Source organism: Cetorhinus maximus, chromosome 3 (assembly GCF_964194155.1).
Source record: "Cetorhinus maximus chromosome 3, sCetMax3.hap1.1, whole genome shotgun sequence".
Taxonomy (NCBI): Eukaryota; Metazoa; Chordata; class Chondrichthyes; order Lamniformes; family Cetorhinidae; genus Cetorhinus; species Cetorhinus maximus.
In genome coordinates, this window is record NC_135881.1 from 92,637,233 (window position 1) to 92,658,517 (window position 21,285).

Below are 21,285 nucleotides of genomic sequence, written 5' to 3' on the forward strand. Positions count from 1 at the left end.
AAACGGGGAAACAGAATTTCACTTATTCCTTCACTGTAAACGAATGGTGCTGCCTATAATCCATATTTCAATGCTAGTGTCATTACGTAACCATTAACTGCAGTTCAAAGCTAAAAATGTCAACTTTAAGGTTCCAGAGGTAAAGTGCATGTGGCTGCTTTTGCAACTCAATAGGCATTTGTTTATTGCTCAATCTAAAAATAGACACAAGCATTTGCTTTATTACTTACTTGGCCATTACTTTTTTTCCCAAAAGGTTCAGAATAAATGCAAGTAAAAAAGGAATCTTTTTCTTTACAGTTATATTTCAAAATCACCAAGTGACACAAAGAATATACTGAAAATTATACTGATAACTTTATCACTTAAAATAACCTGCGAAGCAGTTTCACTGATTTTATATCACTTGTAACAAATATGAATCAGCTGTATCTCGTCTTGGACTAGAAGCTCTCTCTTAAGCAGGCATAAACACATAATTTAAAAGGTTTTTAATAAGCTGCTGCCTCAATCTATTTCTTTTTACACATGTTAAGTGAGTAAGTGAGGTCAGTGAAGGAGTGTAGGAAGGTGCCAGAAATGAAAACTACAGTTGAAGAAAGATTTGAGAAATTGAGACCACTCCCAGTGGAGCAAAGAATGTTAAAAAGCAATTCAATAGATTTTTTAAAAATTGCACATAGTATTGATTGAGCCAAAAGGGAAACTCTGGTTGGGGAGTCAGTTAACAGAGTCATGAATTTAACCTGGCACAAAGATAGTGAGGAGAGGCGTAAGGAGACATTTCTTTAGTCTGAAGAATGGAACGCCCTGACACAGGAAATTACGAACATACATACGGACATACGAATTAGGAGCAGGAGTAAATGATGAAATTGAGGCAGAAACCATCGTAGAGGGGAAAAAAGGTCAATAAATATTTGAAGCACGTGGACAATAAGGGGTATGTATGGCAACAAAGTAATTGAACTGCAATTGTAAATGTTGGAACAGATGAACTCCTGTGTTATAAACGGTTTTCACAAAAAGGTAGTAAAAACAGAAAATGCTGGAAAAACTCAACAGGTCTGACAGCATCTGTGGGGAGGGAAACAGAGTTAATATTTCAAGTCCATATGACTCTTCTTCAGAGCTCAAAACAATAACTCCGTTTCTTTCTCCACAGATGCTTTCAGGCCTGCTGAGTTTTTCCAGCATTCTCTGCTTTTCTTTCAGATTTCCAGCATCTGCAGTATTTTGCTTTTATCTTAGTAAAAAGGTACTTTTATTATTTTACTCTTGAGGATATAGATAAGATTTCATTTGTTCATGTTTATTTCATATATTTATTAAAACTAGATTGAAATCTTGTGATTTGATTCAATCTCTCTTACATCTGTTGCAGTAGAACCTCGCTCTAACCGAAGAGATTCCTTACCACCTATTTGCCATATATTCTCCTGTGAGATGTGAAATAACAGATCGAAGTCCAAAAAAAATTTAGAAGCTCCTTGACCAACCCCTCTCAGCAATAGAAACTAGTCCAGGACACGACACTGACCACGCTTACATTAGTAACACACAAAGCTTAAGGACTGTTCTATTTTGAGTATCCCTCTTTGATCTCGTTTTCAATTCTGGTTTTTGGCCATGCACTAAGTTTGTGGCAAGCCTCTGATTTTTTAGCTCTTCTGTTAGGAAGTGTCTAGCTTCAACTTCCCGCTTTCCTCCAACAATAAGTCTGAAGTTATGAACTTGAAATGGGGCAGTCAGATATGCGTAATAACACAATGCTGCACTGAATTGGTATCTCAGTATACTGTACCATCCTTGTTCATATCTTTAATGTCTGGTCCAGCATATAGTCAAGGCCCATGGTGCCCTCTCATGCCATAAGTATAATCATCCAAAACAGTGACCCATCAGCAACAATTCAACCAATTACTGGGCTTACCAGGTGTTTACAGATGGCGCTTTGTAAGATGTCACAGCACTGGATTCTGGAAGGTATGGCCGATAAACATTGGCATACCACCTGAAAGATAAAACACTCAAGCAGTTAATAGCAAAATACGACATAGAAAATCCCTAACGTACTAAGTATGGCAGCTATCTTCCAAAATATTATCCATATTTTACGTAGATGGGGAACTGACATTTAGGATTGAACTTCAGTTGAATGGAATTTAAAGAATAAATATATATGATGATCAAGCATAAATGCTAATGTAACTAGAATGTGAAGTCATAAGTGTACACATAGAGCAAAAAACCAACAACCATCTAACGCTCCAATGACCCTTCATATGAAAAAGTGCCCAAAGATCTATCAGGTGAACGGATTGCGTTGCTTACTAATAAAGGGCATTATAGCAGAAGTTTAACAGCTCATGGGACCAGGCAAACAGGTTTTGTTAAACTGAAAATAAAAGCATATTCATTTTACGATAGCCAACAACAAAGCTAACTGAAATTTAATTTGAGCCAGTCACTAAGTAGAAAAAAAATCAAATACTTTGAAGGGCATGGGCAGTAGGTTAAAATATCAGACTGCCATCTTAAAAGAAGTGAAGTTGTTAGCTTGACTTTGAAGTCTAAAGGAGGCTGGGAATCAGGCAATAATGAAGAGTGACATGTGTTTTATAGATCTTAGCAAAAAATATTCTCCACAAGATGAAACAGTACTCACAAGAGCACGAATCTAGACAAATGCATCTCTTAAGTTTATGTTCAGTAAGATCTCTTGTTTGAACAATTACTAACCATTTATAATATTTTCCCTCTTCTTCCACAGGACATGCAACATCCCCAGCTGAGCACAGGTGATCTTCTCCCAGTTTCTGGCAGCGCTATTTGTGATCTGGTTACCAGATGTGGTACTGTCTCCTTAATGGCTAATTTGTTCAAAACCTTTCCACATGACACAACTGAAATTAGGAACTTGCCTTGCAGAAATGTGTGGAAATGTAACCCCATCTCTATCCATAAAATAAATTCACCTGATGGCTGCTCCATGATCGCTCCATTATTTGTATCCCCCAAACCCAAAACTAGGCACAAAACTAGAGATGTAATACAAAGGTACTTTTCATCCATAGTAGCAAAAAAAGTATAAACTTTTCTAAAATTTGGATAATTTTAATCAACTGAAACCAGAGCTACTTCAGAATTAAGAAGTTTGCACATTGATTTGATGGCACCCAAGAGGTAGGTCTCAAGTGAATCCAATTCTCAGATATGACAACATTGAGCAGTTCAAAACTGGAAAACTGACTTAACCTGCCATCCCAAATCTCCACTACTTTCCCGTAAGATTTCTCAGATTTTGCAATTTTATAAATTGAATTGTTCAAATTAAACCAAATGCTTACTTTGCTTTCTTTTAGAAATATCACAATCCTCCAAACTAACAACAATTTAATTTCTTTCAAAGTTAAAAATATAATTCTAACACAAATAACTGAACATTTATTTTGAGCATCCACTGGTGGTTAAATCAAGAGTTACATTCAAAAAACTCAGTCTAAGCAAACACCACATAGAACTGGATAGGGTCAGCACATGTGTGCCTTAGTAACTAATTGATTAAAGGAAGTCATAAATCATTCAGAAGGAGAATATCAATAAGGCTGCAAAGTTAAAAACAAAAGCCTTCTGGACTGAATATTGAGTTCAACAATTTTAGATCATGAACTCTCTCCTCCATCCCCACCCCCTTTCCGATTCTCCCCCTCCTTTTTGTTTTTTCCAATAATTTATATAGATTTTTCTTTTCCCACCTATTTCCATTATTTTTAAATGTATTTCCATCCATTGTTTTATCTCTACCTTTTAGCCTTTTTCGATTCCTTCACCCCACCCCACCCCCACTAGGGCTATCTGTACCTTGCTCATCTTGCTTTCTACCCTTAATTAGCACATTCCTTTAGATAATATCACCACCTTCAACACCTCTTTGTCCTTTTGTCTGTGACATCTTTTGGTTATCTCCACCTATCACTGGCCCTCTATCCAGCTCTTCTTGTCCCACCCCCCCTTAAACCAGCTTGTATTTCACCCCTTTTCTATTTTTCCTTAGTTCTGTTGAAGAGTCATGCGGACTCAAAACGTTAACTGTGCTCCTCTCCACAGATGCTGCCAGACCTGCTGAGTTTTTCCAGGTATTTTTGTTTCTGTTTTGGATTTCCAGCATCCGCAGTTTTTTGCTTTTATCTAAAGGCTGCAGAGTTAAGCTGCATAGAAATTTTAATAGTGCTCATAATACAACTTAAACAGACAAAATATCTCTGAACAGTAGTGTTAATGCACTTCTTGAAATAAATCCCTAGTACAGTTTATTTATACAAGATATATTTTAAAACAAATAAAAACTTGTATTTATATAGTGCCTTTAACATAATAAAACCATAACCTTAGTCTCAGGCTTAAGATCCTGGTCCTCAAATACTCTTTTCTTCAGTTGGCCATAGGCTAAGCTGGCACATTGGAGGCAATGAAGAATTTTGTCATTCAAGTCTGCCTTCATTGAGAACAAGCCTCCCAAGGAACAGAAAATGGTCCACTTTTTCCAAGATCTCACCATTGATCTTAATCAACGTTTTGTTGTGAGAGCTGGCTGGAAGACCACCTTCAGTTTTTCCCAGTATTTAGTGTAAGGTCCATTTCCTCATATGCTTCGGAGAAGGAATCAACAATGACCTGGAGGTCAGTGTCTGAGTGAGAGCACATACACAAGCACATCTGCATACTAAAGCTCCATGACGGAGACTGGAATGATTTTGGTTTTGGATTGAACAGTTTCCCATCTGCTGTCATCTGTGGGTAATTTGCTGAGTTGAGATGCAGTATTGCAATGAGGAAAATGGAGAACAGGGTCGGGCACAATAACATAGCCCTGTGTGATCCATTTTTAACGACATAGAGTTTGCGGTGGTTCCATTGATGAGGGTCACGGCATGCAGCTCATCATGGAGTAGGCAGAATTTCTAAGGGCAACCAAATTTGCAGAGAATACTCGATAAGCCTTTGTGGTTGAGAGAGTCAAAAGCTTTCATGAAGTCAGGACTAAGATCATGGTTTACTGGGTAGCAGTGATCCCTATGCTGCTATATGTTTCAGAGACTTGGACAAGCTACATCAGGTATCTCAAAGCACTGGAAAAGTACCAGCAGTAGTACCTTCGTAAATCCGGTGGCAAGAAAGGCAGTCCAAAGCAGTGACCTCTACCAAGCCAACTTGCCCAACATTGAGGCATTAATGACTCAAAAGCAGCTCTGCTGGGAGATGTCATTCATATACTTGACACCAGACTCCCGAAGCAACTGCTCTACATGGAATTCAGTCGTGGCAGGAGACTCCAGGAGGATAGCAGAAATGCTTTAGGGGTGTCCTTAAAGCTTCACTGAAGAGGTCAAACATACCTGCTAACTCATGGGAGATCCTGGTATGTGACTGACTAAAATGGAGAAGACTCATTCGGGAAGTGTCTGAACACATTGAGAGACTTCATCGGGAAAATGCAGAACTGAATTCAAGGCATCGGGGGAAACACACAAGCCTCCAAACAAGCCATCTACCCAAAGCTACAGGCACTACCTGCCCCACACATGGCAGTCTGAAGATTGCACATTGGGCTTATTAGACATTTCAGAACCCATCGAAATGGATTGGAAACAAGTCATCCTCAATCCTGACAAAGTGCCCAAGAAAATGTAGCACATTATAAAACATTCCAGTTCAGAAGAAATTATACTGGACTCAAAACATTAACTGTTTCTCTTTCCACAGATGCTGCCAGACTTGCTGAGTTTTTCCAGCACTTTCTTAAAGGGGGAACATTGAGGAAAGGAATTGCAAAGCTTAGGGCCTAGGCAGCTGAAGACACAGCCACCAATGGTGGAGCGATTACCATTGCAGATGCTCAAAAGGTCAGGATTAGAGGAGTGCAAATATCTCAGAGGGTTGTAGGGATGCAGGAAATTACTAGAGATAGGGAAGAGCCAGACCATGGAAGAATGTGAAAGCAAGGACAAGGATTGCAGTTTAACAAGGAGTCACAGTTTAACCAGGAACCAGTGCAGGTCAGTGGGCAAAGAGGTGATAGATGAACAGCATTTGGTGTAAGGTAGGATATGGGCAGAGGTTTGGATGACCCCAAGTATATGAAGGATAGAATGTGGGAGACCAGCCAAGAATAGTCAAGTCTGGAGTTAACAAAGGCATGGATGAGGTTTTCAGTGGCAGAAGAGCTGAAGTAGTAGCGGAGAAAGGTGATAGTGCAGAGGTGGAAATTGCTGAAAAAGACACGTTGAAGCTTTTCATCTTATGCTAATCAGTATACTTCACAAGAATACCAAGATAAAGGGGAAAACAACAATTTATACTGTACGTGTGTTGATTGGTTGGCAAGTGGACTCTGATTGGTAGAGGCATTGCCATGGAGAATGCACCAGTTATGGTGACTGACAGTTAACTGCCAAGCATTGTTTGAAAGCAAACCAGGTATCTTGATCCTGATTGGTCAAGGCATTGCCCTGAGGAATGAGTCAGCGAATGGCTGTCACTTATTTTGTTTGGCTGAAACAAGCGCAATGTATATACATGTTCTTTCTGCCTGCAAAGAACAGGGCCCCGTTATGTACTGTATGTCTTGTTTAGCTTGCTGTACTTTGCAAGCCAGTGCATTATGTGATCCAGAATCCATTTTGTTTTGTTAGTTCAGTCACTGAAGTAAAATAAACGAAAGCACAATGTTCAGCCAACTTTGCACCTACATCAGTATTGATTAATCTTTAAAAAGTTATCGGCAGTACCACTATTAAAACGTAACAAATTGGCAATGAGAACGAGGGGCCTTTGTGGTAATGCCACTTGAAAAGAGAACCTAAAGTGAAGAACGACTAAAAAGAAATTTCTAGTAAAAAAAAGCGCGCAATTTCTAGTAAAAAAAAGCGTACCCGCCGATACTCCCAAAGCGCAAGTTCAAAAACAGCAAAGTCCTGCAAAGTTAAAAGGCAAATAAAAACAAAGGCTTGCCCAGAAAAGAGTTGCTGCAGTTCTAAATGCTTTAGAAGTTTTTTTAAAAAATAAGGCCCACAATCGCAGTGATCCCGAAAAGCTGGAAACTCAAGAGCATAAAAAGCTGACAACAAGTTCAAAACAGACAGGGCCTGCACAGTTGGAGGAGAAAAAGGAGAACAGTTCCTACAATGTTTTCTTTAAAAAGGGTTACAGAAAAAGTGAAGCAGCCACGTTTGCCGGTGAGTCCACCAAGATCCCGAAAAGCATGGGAAAATCGCAGAGCCAAAACCTACAAGCTGCTGACAGCTGCAGAGAACGCCTGAAGTAAAAGGGTTACAACTCTTAAAGCAGCAACACATTTAAGGCAGGGAATGACTACACTCAACAGGCCTATGGACATTTGATGAGACTGCTGAACAGTGGAGCTCCTACATTGAACATTTCAAATTTTTGTCCTTGCAAATGGAATTAAAAATGATAAAAAAGTGGCAACTTTTAAGTATGATAGGAGCTAAAACCTTTGGCTTAAAGAAGAAGCTTGGTGCAACCTAACAAATCTAGCACAAAATCATATGAGGACATTGTAAAAGTCCTGGAGGTGCATTGTTCCCCCTAGCCACTTGTCATAGCAGAAAGATTTAGGTTTCACAAAAGAAACCAAGAGGGGGGAACAATTGCACAGTATGTTGTAGTACTTAAAAAGCTCACTGAACATTGTGAATTCAAGAAGGTACTGAACGATACCCTCCTTGACAGGTTGGTCTGTGGCCATCGTAGTGAAGCAATCCAGAAACGCCTCCTGACAGAGGCTAACCTCACTTTGCAGAAAGTCAGAGAGATTGCCGTTTCCATGGAGCTGGCTGCAAAAGAAGCACAGCAGCTGAGTGCATCAACTCGAATGCATAACATAACACTGAGCGTGCACACAAAATAGCATGCAGCCAAGAATGTTACCGTTGTGGAAAGCCTGGTCACCATCCATCTGAATGTTGGTGCAGGGACCTTCAATGCCGTCAGTGTGGCAAAAAGGGACACATTGAGTGTGCTTGTAAAAACAAAACAGTAGCAGGGAATCAGAAAAGCAAATCAGAGGAAAATAAATCTGCGTCACAAGAAGAAAGATTTACATGTCATACAGCAGGAACGAGTGGGCCAGAGTGACACCTAGTCTGAAGAAAATGTGCTCCTCCATATCTCGTCAGTGGCAGGTGGCTCACAAGGCAACTGAGTAACACTGCTGAAGGGCCAACCAATACGTATGGAACTGGATACAGGGGCAGCAGTTTCCCTGGTCCAAAATGCTGTGTATAAAGAAAAGCTTAAACATAATCCCTTGACGCCTGCAAAAATCATTCTGAAAACATATACAGGGGAACCTGTACCTATCATGGGCAAAATGGAAGTTAAAGTGGAACTAAATGGACAGACTGCTAAGCTACCACTATTTGTGGTAAAAGGCAACTACCAGCTTTAGTTGGCTTGAGAAGATCTGGTTAAACTGGGCAGGAGTACACAGCATTGCAAAAGAAACTGGTCTGACAGCTGTTATGAAAAAAACATGCTGTTGTTTTCAAAGGAGATTTGGGAAGCATGAAGGGAGTTACCATAAAATAGAATATCAAAAGTTGACTCTCAGCCAAAATTTCTGAAGGCCAGAACCGTGCCTTATGCCATACGACCAAAAGTTGAAGCTGACTCAGAGCGTCTGGTCAAGACAGGAGTCTTGGTACCTGTCTCCCATAGCGATTGGGCAACACCCATTGTTCCAGTGTTCAAGAAAGATGGCTCCATGCGCATCTGTGGAGATTTCAAGGTTACTGTTAACCCCGTGTTGCGTGCTGAACAATATCCACTTCCCCATATTGAGGACCTTTTTGCTGGCCTGGCTGCTGGGCAGAAGTTCATCAAAATAGATCTATACCAAGCCTACTTAAAAATGCACATTGATGAGAAGTCACAAGAATATCTTACCATCACAACACACAAGGGACTGTATTGATAATGTTGTTTGCTTTTTGTGAAATAACATCAGCTCCAACCCTGTTTCAAAGGGCCATGGACCAGATCCTGAGTGGCTGGCCTAGAGTTCAGTGCTACCTTGACGACATCTTGGTAACGGGCAAGACCGATGAGGATCATCTCAAGAACTTGAATGCAGCCCTACAAAGGCTAGAGGGGTGTGGCCTATGGGTTCGCAAAGACAAATGCGAGTTTTTTCAGCCCTCTGAAATATTTGGGGCATGTCATTGATGCTGCTGGGTTTCACAAAGCACCCTCCAAGGTCAAGGCTATTGCGGAAGCTCCAGCTCTTCCGAATATCAGCCAGCTTTGCTTGTTCTTAGGGCTGCTGAATTATTACGGGAGATTTATTCCACAGCTGGCAATCCTGCTGAAGCCCCTGCATGAGCTTCATTGTCAGAACAAAGCCTGGAAATGGACAGAAACCTGTGATGCTGCATTCAAGAAGGTTAAAGCAGCGCTGGCAGATCCCAAAGAACTGACGCACTTTGACCCCTCCTTACCTCTACAACTTGTATGTGATGTATGGCCTTAGGGAATTGGGGCCGCTGTTTCACAGCAGATGGTAAATGTTGAACTGCTCAAATCCCAGAGGGAAACTTCAAACAGCTGCCACAATTGTTTTGCAATTTGTACTTCATTTCGAAATGAATTCAGTAGTAATGAGCCCACCAAGGCCTAGAGGTTTTTTGACAAGTGGAAAACACACCCATCACTTCAGTCCAAATCAAGGCAGCCACTTGAGTGGACCCAACATTGTCCAAAGTCATAGACCTTGTGATGCATGGCAACTCGTCCCGAGTCTCACCTGGCCTTCATCCTTAGGTTCCCAGAAGGATGGAGTTATCAGTCACTTCAGGATGTTTGCTTTGGGGCATGAGAGTTATTATTCCATCAATATTGAGGAAGCCGGTGTTGGACCAACTGCATTCTGGACACTGTGAGCAGTTCGCATGAAAGAGATTACAAGAAGCTACTTTTGGTGGCCTGGCCTGGTCTGCACCAAGACATTGAAACCAAAGCAAGATCTTGTTCTTCATGTCAGGTTGAGAGAAACATGCCTCAATTGGCAGCCCTCCATCCATGGGATTGGCTGGAAAACCCATGGCAGTGCATCCATGTCGATTTTGCTGGTCCATTTATGTTCATGGTGGTTGAGGATGCTCATTCCAAATGGCCATACGTTTCAGTGATGTCCTCTACTATTGCTGAGAGTGCAATTCAGAGGCTAAGGGAAATGTTCAGTCACTACGGGTTACCAGAACAACTTGTGACAGATAACGGACCTCAGTTTGTCTCACAAGAATTTGAGAATTTTTTGAGAAGTAACGGAATTCATCACATCACCTCAGCCCATACCACCCATCCACCAATGGATTAGCAGAGAGATTTGTTCAAACCATGAAACATGCTTTATGCTCGGCACAAGGACATTCCTCCACTCAAAAGCGTCTGGACACATTTCTGTTGACATACCGAAACACACCACATGCTACCACAAAAGCATCTCCAGCATTCCTAATAATGGGACGGCAACTGCGTACTTGATTTGATCTGCTAAAACCAACACAACAAGTTGTGCAAGATCAACAGCATGGCCAAGTGAAGAGAAAGAGCACAAAGATCAAAGCCAAAAATTTTCTTTTCTGGACAAGAAGTTCTAGCTCGTAATTATGCTACTGGAGCTAAATGGGTTCCTGCTACAGTGATTGCTCAGACAGGACCGATTTCGTACACATTCCAAACTGCGAATGATCTCACTTGGTGGAGACATATTGACCAACTATTGCCAAGTCAAGCACTATCTAAGGACACATCTCTTATGGAAGAGCCATCTCCAAGTCAAGGAATGCCGACTCCAGTCTCACCTCCTCAGTCTAGCTCAGCTAAATTGAAGTCGTCTCACCTTCACCAGCATTAGACACAACTTCAGGTTCTGCTACAAGTCCTAAGTTGTCACCAGTCTCCAATGAACATTACTCTGTAAAAGCACCAGAAGTCCGCCATAACCCAAACTGGGAGAGAAGAGCTCCTGAGCATCTGAGTTAATAGTTAAGGCGAACCCATGTGTTTTTTTGGGGGGGGCAGGATAATCCCCAGGGTTCAGCCGGGAATAGAGGCTGTCTACCCTCTTTAGCCAGTTCAGAAAATGTTTTGTTGAACTGACATCTCCAAAAGCGGGGAAAAATATGTTATGTACTGTATGTCTTGTTTAGCTTGCTGTACTTTGCAAGCCAGTGCATTATGGGATTGCAGAATCCATTTGTTTATTGTTCAGTTGCTGAAATAAAGTAAACGAAAGCACAATGTTCAACCACCTTCACCCCTACGTGAGTATTGATTAGTCTTTGAGAAGTTATCAGCAGTACCAGTATTAAAACGTAACGCCTGTGTATTAATATATGTAGCTTCGGTACATGCAAATGCGCCACACCACGAGCCCAACTTATAATCTTAAATTGGTTGTCAGCGTAATTCTTAACATATTGAGAATTATTTAGCAAATGTTGTCCAGTCACAGAATCACATCTTATGCTGGACACTGTGTTCTGAGTTTGGCAGTTAATGGTCAGCCACCATCACTGGTGCAGTCTCCATGGCAACACCTCTACCAATCAGAGTTCACTTGCCAACCAATCAGCACTCCCTCCACATACAGTATAAATTGTTGTTTTCCCCTTATATTGGTGTTCTTGCGAATTATCCTGATGAGTGCAAGACGTGTCTCTTTTTTCAGCAATACTCATTCTATACTACTAAATGACTAGCCGTAATGACAACATGGATATGTGATTGAAAGCTCACCTCAGGGTCAAATATGACACCCACACTGCAAACAGTGGTTCTGCTTCAGGCAATTGCCAGACGACATGTGGAATCAGTAGCAAAGGACTGGAATTTATGGCAGGGGCTGAAGACAATGGCTTCAGTCTTGCCAATATTTAACTGGAGGAAATTTCTGCTCATCTAGTGCTGGATGTTAGATAAGCAATCTGATAATGCAGAGGCAGTGGAGGAGTCAAGAGAGATGGTGATGGGGTAGAGCTGGGTGTCATCAGCATACATGTGGAAACTAACACTATCATTATCTTTAATATCATTGATAAAAAAACTAAAATGCTGAAAAGTCAAGGGGGATCTGTCAGCATTTGTAAACAGAAAAGAGAGGTTTAACTTTATTGGTTCCTGAACAAGGATTACAAACATGGGATATCAGTTAAAACTTTGCTTCATGGATGCAGACAGGCATGCTATGTGTTTCCAACATTTTTTTCAAAAATAAATTTAGACTGTTAGCATTTGTAGTTTTGTTTTAAGCCATTTAAATTACCTATTTCCTAAATAGCTATGAAATTACTTAAAATACAGAGCTTAGCTTTGGTGACTTGCACCAAAAATGAGTTGGAAATTTTCAAAAAGGCTACCTTAAAATAAGAAACGTGAGGATATAATGCATACAATGATGCATAACATAAAAAAAGACGAGCAGAAAATTGTGCTACTGGCTCGAGCATAGTAACTAGATGAGGTAGTGATTAACTGCTTAGGAATCATAGTAGCATCTTGCATGGCATACTACAAAAAAAGTGTTATGATTTCTAAATAGCTGACGGTGATAGTACATCTATAAGTTACATCAATGCTAAATACAAATTTCATACAGCCTGGATAAAATACATGACTTATAATATCTAAAATTTATTTTGGAAACCTATATACTTGCATATAATTAATGTTCATATATGCATTGCAACCAAGGACATGCATTTAAAAAATTGCTTTATACAAGATTAAAACCATTCTGCCCAGCTAAGCTTGCACATCCAGAAAGATCCTACAGTCCTGCCATCAATGAATATGTTTCTTCAAAGATTCCCAGGCTTGCACCTCTATTCCAAGTCTTGGTCACTCTGTGCCAACATCAAATCTAAAATTTTCAGATACACTTTTTCCATAATGTTCACCATCTCAGATCTCCACATCACCTCTCAGTTGACTTGCTCATGGATGAAATGACAAAGTTGTCCCATCTTTATTCATATGCCAATGAAATCTTAAACAAACAATGAGATCAAATAGATGCAAGGCTCAACCATCTTCAGCTGATTCATCAATGTCCTTCCCTCCATCATTAAGGTCAGAGGTGGGGATGTTCACTGATGGTTCAAGTGTACTCCTCAGATACTGAAGTAGTCCATGTCCACATGCAGCAACACCTGACACATTCAGGCTTGGGCTAGTAAGTAGCAAGTAACATTTGTGCCACACAAGTGCCTGGCAATGACTATCTCCAACAAGAGAATATCTAACAATCTCCCCTTGACATTCAACAGCAGTATCATCGCTGGATCCCCCACCAATCAACATCCTGAGGGTTACTATTAACCATAAACTTAATTGGACCAGCCACATAAACACTGTGGCTACAAGGACAGATCAGAGCGCCTCCTGACTTCCCCAAAGCCTGTCCATCATCTACATCTAAGGCACAAGTCAGGATGTGATAGAATACTCTTCACTTGTCTCAATGAGCGCAAAACTAACAACACTATAGAAGCTTGACACCATCCAGGGCAAAGCAGCCTGCTTGATCAGCACCACATCCACCTTCTTAAAACATTTATTCATTCCACCACTGGTACAGTGACAGCAGTGTGTACCAACCACAAGCTGCCAAGCCCCCACAGACAGCTCCTTACAAACCCGCAAACTCTGCCAGCAAGAAAACCAAGGGCAGGAGATGTATGGGAACACCACCAACTTCAAGTACCCTCCAAGCCACACACCATCCTGATTTGGAAACATATCTATTATTGACACTGGGTCAAAAACTTGGAGCTCCCTTCCTAACAGCACTGTGGGTGCACCTACACAAGATGGACTGCAGCAGTTTAAGATGACGTCTCACCACTAGCTTCTCAAGGGCAACTGGGAATGGGCAACAAATGCTGGCCATGCCAGGGACACTCACATCCCATGAAATATAAAAAACATGTATATTAAATTTGGTGAGTGGGGAGCACCTTTTTCCTTGAAAACCTGTTCTAAGTATCTGCATTAAGTGTCACTCAAGCACTTGGCACTGCAATAAGTTTTTTTTTTATTCATTCATGGGATTGGGCGTCGCTGGCTAGGCCAACATTTATTGCTCATTCCAAATTGCCCTTGAGAAGGTGGTAGTGAGCTGCCTTCTTGAACCACTACAGTCCATGTGGTGTAGGTACACCCTTAGTGCTGTTAGAGAGGGAGTTCGAAGATTTTGACCCAGCAGTGAAGGAAAGAAGATATATTTCCAAGTCAGGGAGGTGAGTGTCTTAGAGGGGAATTTCCAGGTGGTGGTGTTCCCATGTGTCTGCTGCCCTTGTCCTTCGAGATGGTAGCGGTCGTGGTTTGGAAGGTGCTGTCTAAGGAGCCATGGTGAGTTTCTGCAGTGCATCTTGTAGATAGTACACGCTGCTGCCACTGTGCGTCGGTGGTGGAGGGAGTGAATGTTTATGGTTGCAGTGCCTATCAAGCAGGCTGCTTTGTCCTGGATGGTGTCAAGCTTCTTGAGTGTTATTGGAGCTGCACTCATCTAGGCAAGTGGAGAGTATTCCTGACCACTGCCTGCTATATGGTGGGTAGGATTGGGAAGTCAGAAGGTGAATTGAGTTATTTGCCACAGGATTCCTAACCTCTGCCCTACTCTTGTAGCCACAGTATTCATATGGCTAGTCCAGTTCAGTTTCTGGTCAATGGTAACTCTGAGGATGTTGATAGTGGGGGATTCAGCAATGGTAATGCCATTGAATGTCAAAGGGCGATGGTTAGATTCCCTGTTGTTGGAGATGGTCATTGCCTGGCACGAATGAAACTTGGCACTTGTCAGCCAAGCCTGGGTATTGTCCAGGTCTTGCTGCATTTGGACATGGACTGCTTCAGTATCTGAGGAGTCGCAAATGGTACTGCACATTATACAATCATCAGCAAACATCCCCAATTCTGACCTCATGATGGAAGATCATTGATGAAGTAGCTGAAGATGGCTGGGCTTAGGACACGACCCTGAGGAACTCCTATAGTGATGTCCTGGACCTGAGATGATGTCCTCCAACAACAACAACCATCTTCCTTTGTGCTAGGTATGACTCAAACCAGTGTAGAGTTTCCCCACCAATTCCCACTGACTTTTGCTAGGGCTCCTTGATGCCATACTCAGTCAAATGCTGCCTTGATGTCAAGGGCAGTCACTCTCATTTCACCCCTGGAGTTCAGCTCTTCTGTCCATGTTTGAACCAAGGCTGTATTCAATGCTAAAGGTGTCACGCTGTGAAGCATAATTGTTGCTATTTTATAATTAAAATATATTGTGCAAATTGAAATTAAGATCAAGCCACTGGGTTCCCATAAATTCCCCAGAATGCTTTCTGAAATTTTTTAGTCATGTTCTTTCAAACAAATTCTTAAATTTCTAATGTCCAAAATAAGGAATTAAACAAAATTACAAATGAAAATGCATAGCTTATAAAATGATTAAATATATGTTTTATGCATTTTAAAGCCTTCATTCAAGTTTTTACTTGAAGACTTCAGTCTCTCGCAATAAATTTTGGTCTTACAAATTTGATATTCTTGTCCAAAGCAATGCTTAGAGCAGAATGCAGGCTGTGCAGTCTCAGCATGTGCACAGTGCCGAATCTCCCATCATCATCCAGGTATTTATATTGGTAGGACAGCATTCTTTAAATTCTAGCACTTACTGCTCAGTAGCTTTTCAGCAAATCTTTAATGTGATGTTTATAGTTAGTGGGGTTATTTTTGGAAAAATAAAAACAGGGAGAAAACCTAACTTCCTCAGTTTTTCCTCAGCACTTGGGATACTTGGTTGCGCTATCATGGGGAGCAAACAGAGAGAATTGCTTAACTGGTGAAAAGGGTAAGCGGAGACTTGACTTTTCAATGCAATTGCCAGAGACAAAATTGGCCAGGGAAATGTTTGCTGTCTTGCACTATACACACATATGTTCCAGAAATTCACAAAAAAGGTAAAAATGAGGAAAACAAACTACAATTTATTTTTCTTAAAAACATTTTAAAAATCTATTGCTACTTGAATTATTTAGAATTTCAGAGACTGTCGCTTCAAACAATATTGCAACACAAGGTTATACAGTGATGGTGATGTGATGGATTGAATAAATTTAGATTGCAATTAGCATGCTCAATATCAATATGTCACTCAACAACTGAGCTTCCTTGGTTCAGGTAAAATGATTTTTTATCATTGTTTTGTGTCCTTGGGCCTTTTATATTTTAAAATTTTCATACTAAAAATTTCAATTAAAATGTTATTTTACTTTTTCTTGCAGTCATGTTGGTCAAATAATTTATATATTTCCTATAAAGATACAAAGATAAAAACAAACATGCATGAAGTTTTTTGTGGATAAAAAATATTTTGTAGTGCAATTAGCAATAAACATATGCCAATAACAGAGTCAATAGTCATGTCCAGCTTTGCAGAGTAGTATGATTAGATTCTGATTTGGCACAAAGTTACATATTGAAAAAAATTGAGAATTTAGCCATAAATGCATTGAATCAATTTATAAACAATCTCAAAAAAAATGTCATTACAATTAGTACTTGTGCGCAGAATTTAGAAATCCAAGCATGTTAATATTTCTGCAGCTTTCATTAATAGCTAATAGACATTTTTATTGTCTGTTATTGACAACTTAAAACCTAATTCAAATTCATGCAACTAGCAAATGTAATGGGGGGATTAAAAGGTTAATGGGGGAAATCAATTAAAATACACTGGTCACATGGACCAAAATGCAATTTTTAAAATAGTGTCATTCTGTAAGTACATAACTGGAACCCCTAATCTAAAAACTGGCTGATGCAAACCTGTTGTTAAACAGAGGCTTTGACTTTATCCAGAATAACATGCTCAGTGAAATTATAGAAAGCTAGAAATTTCCAGGTGATGAAGCAGCTGGGGAAACTTAGCTTCCAAAGCCAGTGTTTCAGCCCATGGGGCTCTCTGTCTTACTACAAAATATATTCAGTTAGATCCTGCTTACACTGAATGAAGTAAATGGATTTGACAGGACAATATTAACAAACACTTTAGTTGCTAATAACAAGAGATCTTCATCATAAGGGCTTGGCTTAGATCACAGGGTTTAAATTAATAAGTACTTCAAATTCAGAACTTTTGGAGACAGTTTGCAAGGGAAACAAATATCCATAATCCAATCACCTACAGGATACAAACATGTACCTTCATGCCATAATATTTACAAAAATTCAGTCTTTTATTTCTGAAGGTACATTTGAATGCAACCCTGTCCGATACAATTTAAATCTTCTCATTCTGCTGGCTGCATGTATCTGAATGTGAAGAGAGCTTGGACAGAGTCATGCCAGTTCTTAGTGGGAGATAGTCTGTCAAACCAAACTGCCCAATTTGCTAATCTCAATCAAAAGGTGGATTGCGTGGAAATAATTCAGTTCAGTGTAAAAGGAGGCACATTTTTCAAATTGCAGTTTGATATATTATTGGAGCACAACATAGGGAGTTTTACATGGTACCTATCAGCTCTGACAAAGGATTACCAAGTAGCAACATGGCCAATCAGAAATATGTATTTCTCTAACATGAATTTATCTCATCTGGTATCCCAAATTTATCCAAACATTGGTAAAGCTTTCAGAGGAGAGGATGATGTAGGTTCAGAGGCATATGTTGCACAGATGGAAGACACATAGAAACATAGAAAATAGGAGGAGGAGTAGGCAATTCAACCCTTTGAGCCTGCTCTGTCATTCAATATGATCATGGCTGACTGATCCTCTATCTCAACGCCATACTCCCGCTCTCTCCCTATGCCCCTTGACGCCTTTAGAGTCCAGAAATCTATTTCCTTATTAAATATATTCAGTGAATTGGCCTCAACAACCTTGTGGTGGAGAATTCCATAGGTTCACCATCCTCTCAGTGAAGAAATTTCTCCTCGTCTCAGTCCTAAATGGTCTACCCCCTATCCTGAGACCGCGACCCGTTGTTCCAAACCCCCCCCCCAGCCAGAGGAAATATCATCCCTGCATCCAGTCTGTCCATCCCTGTCAGAATTTTATATGCTTCAATGAGATTTCCTCCCATTTCTTCTATACTCCAGTGAATACATGCCTGGTAGGCCCAATCTCTCCTTATACGACAATCCTGCCATCCCAGGAATTCGATGAACCTTCGCTACACTCCCTCTATGGCAAATATATCCTTTCTTGGGTAAGGAAACCAAAATTGCACACAATACTCCAGGCGTGGTCTCACCAAGGCTCTGCACACAGTAGGACATCCTTGCCCCTGACTCAAGTCCTCTCGCAATGAAGGTCAACATACCATTTGCCTTCTTAACTGCTTGCTGCACCTGCATGCTTGTTTTGCGTGATTGGTGTACAAGGACACCCAGGTCCCTTTGTACATCAATATTTCCCAATCTATCACCATTTAAATAATACTCTGCCATTCTATTTTTCCTACCAAAGTGGATAACTTCACACTTATTCCGCATCACACTGCATCTGCCATGAATTTGCCCAATCACTCAACCTGTCTAAATCACCCTGAAACCTCTCAACACCTTTCTCATTGCTCACATTCCCACCAAGTTTCATGTCGTCAGCAAACTTGGAAATATTACATTTGGTTCCCTCATCCAAATCATTGATATATATTGTGAATAGCTGGGGCCCAAGCACAGATCCCTGCGGTACCCCACTAGTCACCGCCTGCCATTCCGAAAAAGGCCCATTTTTTTCCTACTCTCTGTTTCCTGTCCGCTAACCAATTCTCAATCCATGTCAATATATTACCCTCAATCCCATGTGCTTTAATTTTACACACTAACTCTTATGTGGGACTTCATCAAAAGCTTTGAAAATCCAAATACATAAAATGCACTGATTCTCCCTTATCCATTCTGATAATTACATCCTCAAAGAACTCCAGTAGGCTTGTCAAGCATGACTTCCCTTTCATAAATCCATGCTGACTTTATCTAATCCCTTTGATACTTTCTAAGTGTCCTGTTATCACATCCTTTATAATAGACTCTAGCATTTTCCCTACTATTGGTTAACCGGTCTGTAATACTGTTTTTTTTCCTCCCTCCTTCTTTAAATAGCGGTGTTGCTGATGAACAGGGCGTGAGGGTCAAAGCTCAAATCTAGCACCAACGTTTAGTATAGCATGGTCTAGCATGAGCAAACGGCTGGGGAATTGACTGTGTCCAATGGGGGTCAATAGCAATGCCCTTGGTCTTCTTGATATTCAGTTGAAGCAAATTGTGACCTATCAATTATTTCAATCAGGCAATTTGATAGCATGGTGGTGGTTGAGGGATTGAAAGCAGGCATAAGAGAGACAGCTTCAAAATGAGGAATTAGAGGGTGCAAAAGACCTTCATGAACATCTGTAGGAAACAACGCAACAGCGTGAAGAGAAGCCTTGATTGAAATATAAGATCCTGAGGGATGCTGACAGGGGTAAGATCCTGAGGGTCTTGACAGGGTGGATGTGGAAAGGATGTTTCCCCCTGTGGGAGAATCTAGAACGAGGGGTCACTGTTTAAAAATAAGGAGAATGAGCTGAGGAGAAATTTTTTTCTCTCAGAAGGTCGTGAGTCTTTGGAACTCTTTTCCTCAAAAGATGGTGGAAACAGAGTCTTTGAATATTTTTAAGGCAGGGGTAGGTAGATTCTTGATAAGCATGGGAGTGAAAGGTTATTGGGAGTAGGCAGGAACGTGGAGCTGAGGTTAAAATCAGATTAGCCATGGTTTTATTGAATGGCGGAGCAGGCTCGAGAGGCCAAGTGGCCTACTCCTGCTCCTAACTTATATGTTCGTATGCTCATAAGCCATCACTGGAAATGCATTTGCTAGGTTCAGAGAGTAGAACTGGAATCACAGGGGCCAACCACAAGGTACTAGACAACAGAGCAGAGCTGATGAAGGATGGTGAAGCTGACAGTATCAAATGTTACAAAGGGACTGAGGAGCAGGGATAGTGCGTCACCGTTGTGACTTTGGCAAGAGGTGCCCCAATGTTGTTATTAGGGTAGTAGACTTGAGAGGCTTGCCAAGGGTGTGTAAAAGCCACTCACAACATTGCCAATGTGACATAAAAGTAAATATTTAATACTTTTGCATATACAGAGGAACAGGAAAGAGCTGATAAATTGGTATCCTAGTTGCATTACAATTTGTATGCAGCATAAATTTGGCACAAAAATTATAACATGCTGACTAGATTTCACACCAATTCAGCCACACTGTCTGTATTGGCACTCAAATGGTGTGGTCACTCAGCAACTTAATAGGATTTTTACAACAATAGTTTAAGTGCAATATCCGATGTTTATTATACTACGTGGGGTTACACTGAAGACTCATAATATTTTCACCATAGTGAAGTCAAAATAGCATTTTCAATAAAGCAGAGACCCCTCATGAAAGCAAATTTGCATGTACCAAGGCTTAACAATTACACCCCAAATGCAACAGCAACCAGTTGAAATCAAAGATGCCCATAGCGTTTTCCTGACTCGAGTGGAAGATCCATGCCAATTCATCAATCTGTACAAGCTAAAATTAATATTTTAGTCATCAAATACATAGAAGGTATTGCAAGTAGAATACTTAAATTAAAAATGGAATAGGGTTAAATACCCTTTTCCAAATATATCTTGCACAGTCTGATAAGCAACAAGACTTGAATGAAATGTCTGTGGATGAATCCAATGTGCAATACATACACAGAATTCAGGTCTCCATCCAGAAACGAAGCATACGGAAATGTTCCCCAGAGATCAGTCTAGGTTTTTCAAGTCAGAACTTGCTCATCCCTGATTAATGGCAAAATGACGGGTATATGATATTAATAAGCGGCTTAGATTGTTGCGGTCTATAATTTCACACGGGAAATATCCCTGAATGCTAACTTCTCAGTCAGTCATTCAAGACTGGTCCTGTAGACATAGGGACGTAGAAGGAGGAGTAGTCCATTCAGCCCCTCTGACCTACTCCAGTATTCAATATTATGGCTGAATTACACGTGAAATCCATATATACACCTTTCTTCCATTTCCTTCAATGCCCTCACCCAACAAAAATCCACTAAGTCTTGAAAATCTGAGCTGTTCCAGAATCCAGTCTTTGAGGGTGAGAGGTGATCCTAGGATGCAAAGGTTGCTCCTGCTTCTTTTGTCTACTTCTTAA

At 40.6% G+C, this 21,285-nt stretch overlaps 1 protein-coding gene across 7 annotated transcripts in view; it reads right to left on the reverse strand.

The window, feature by feature from the left end:
• The window catches only part of tex10 (testis expressed 10), a 166,329-nt gene that overhangs the window by 30,159 nt on the left and 114,885 nt on the right, over positions 1–21,285 (reverse strand). For all 7 annotated transcript variants that reach the window (XR_013576180.1, XM_078538710.1, XM_078538711.1 and 4 more), the window contains one exon: positions 1,934–2,014. Coding sequence is in view for 6 of the 7 variants with exons in the window: in XM_078538710.1 (XP_078394836.1) it covers positions 1,934–2,014 (81 nt within the window). In the remaining variant the exon portion in view is untranslated. The remainder of the gene's footprint in view (positions 1–1,933; positions 2,015–21,285) is intronic.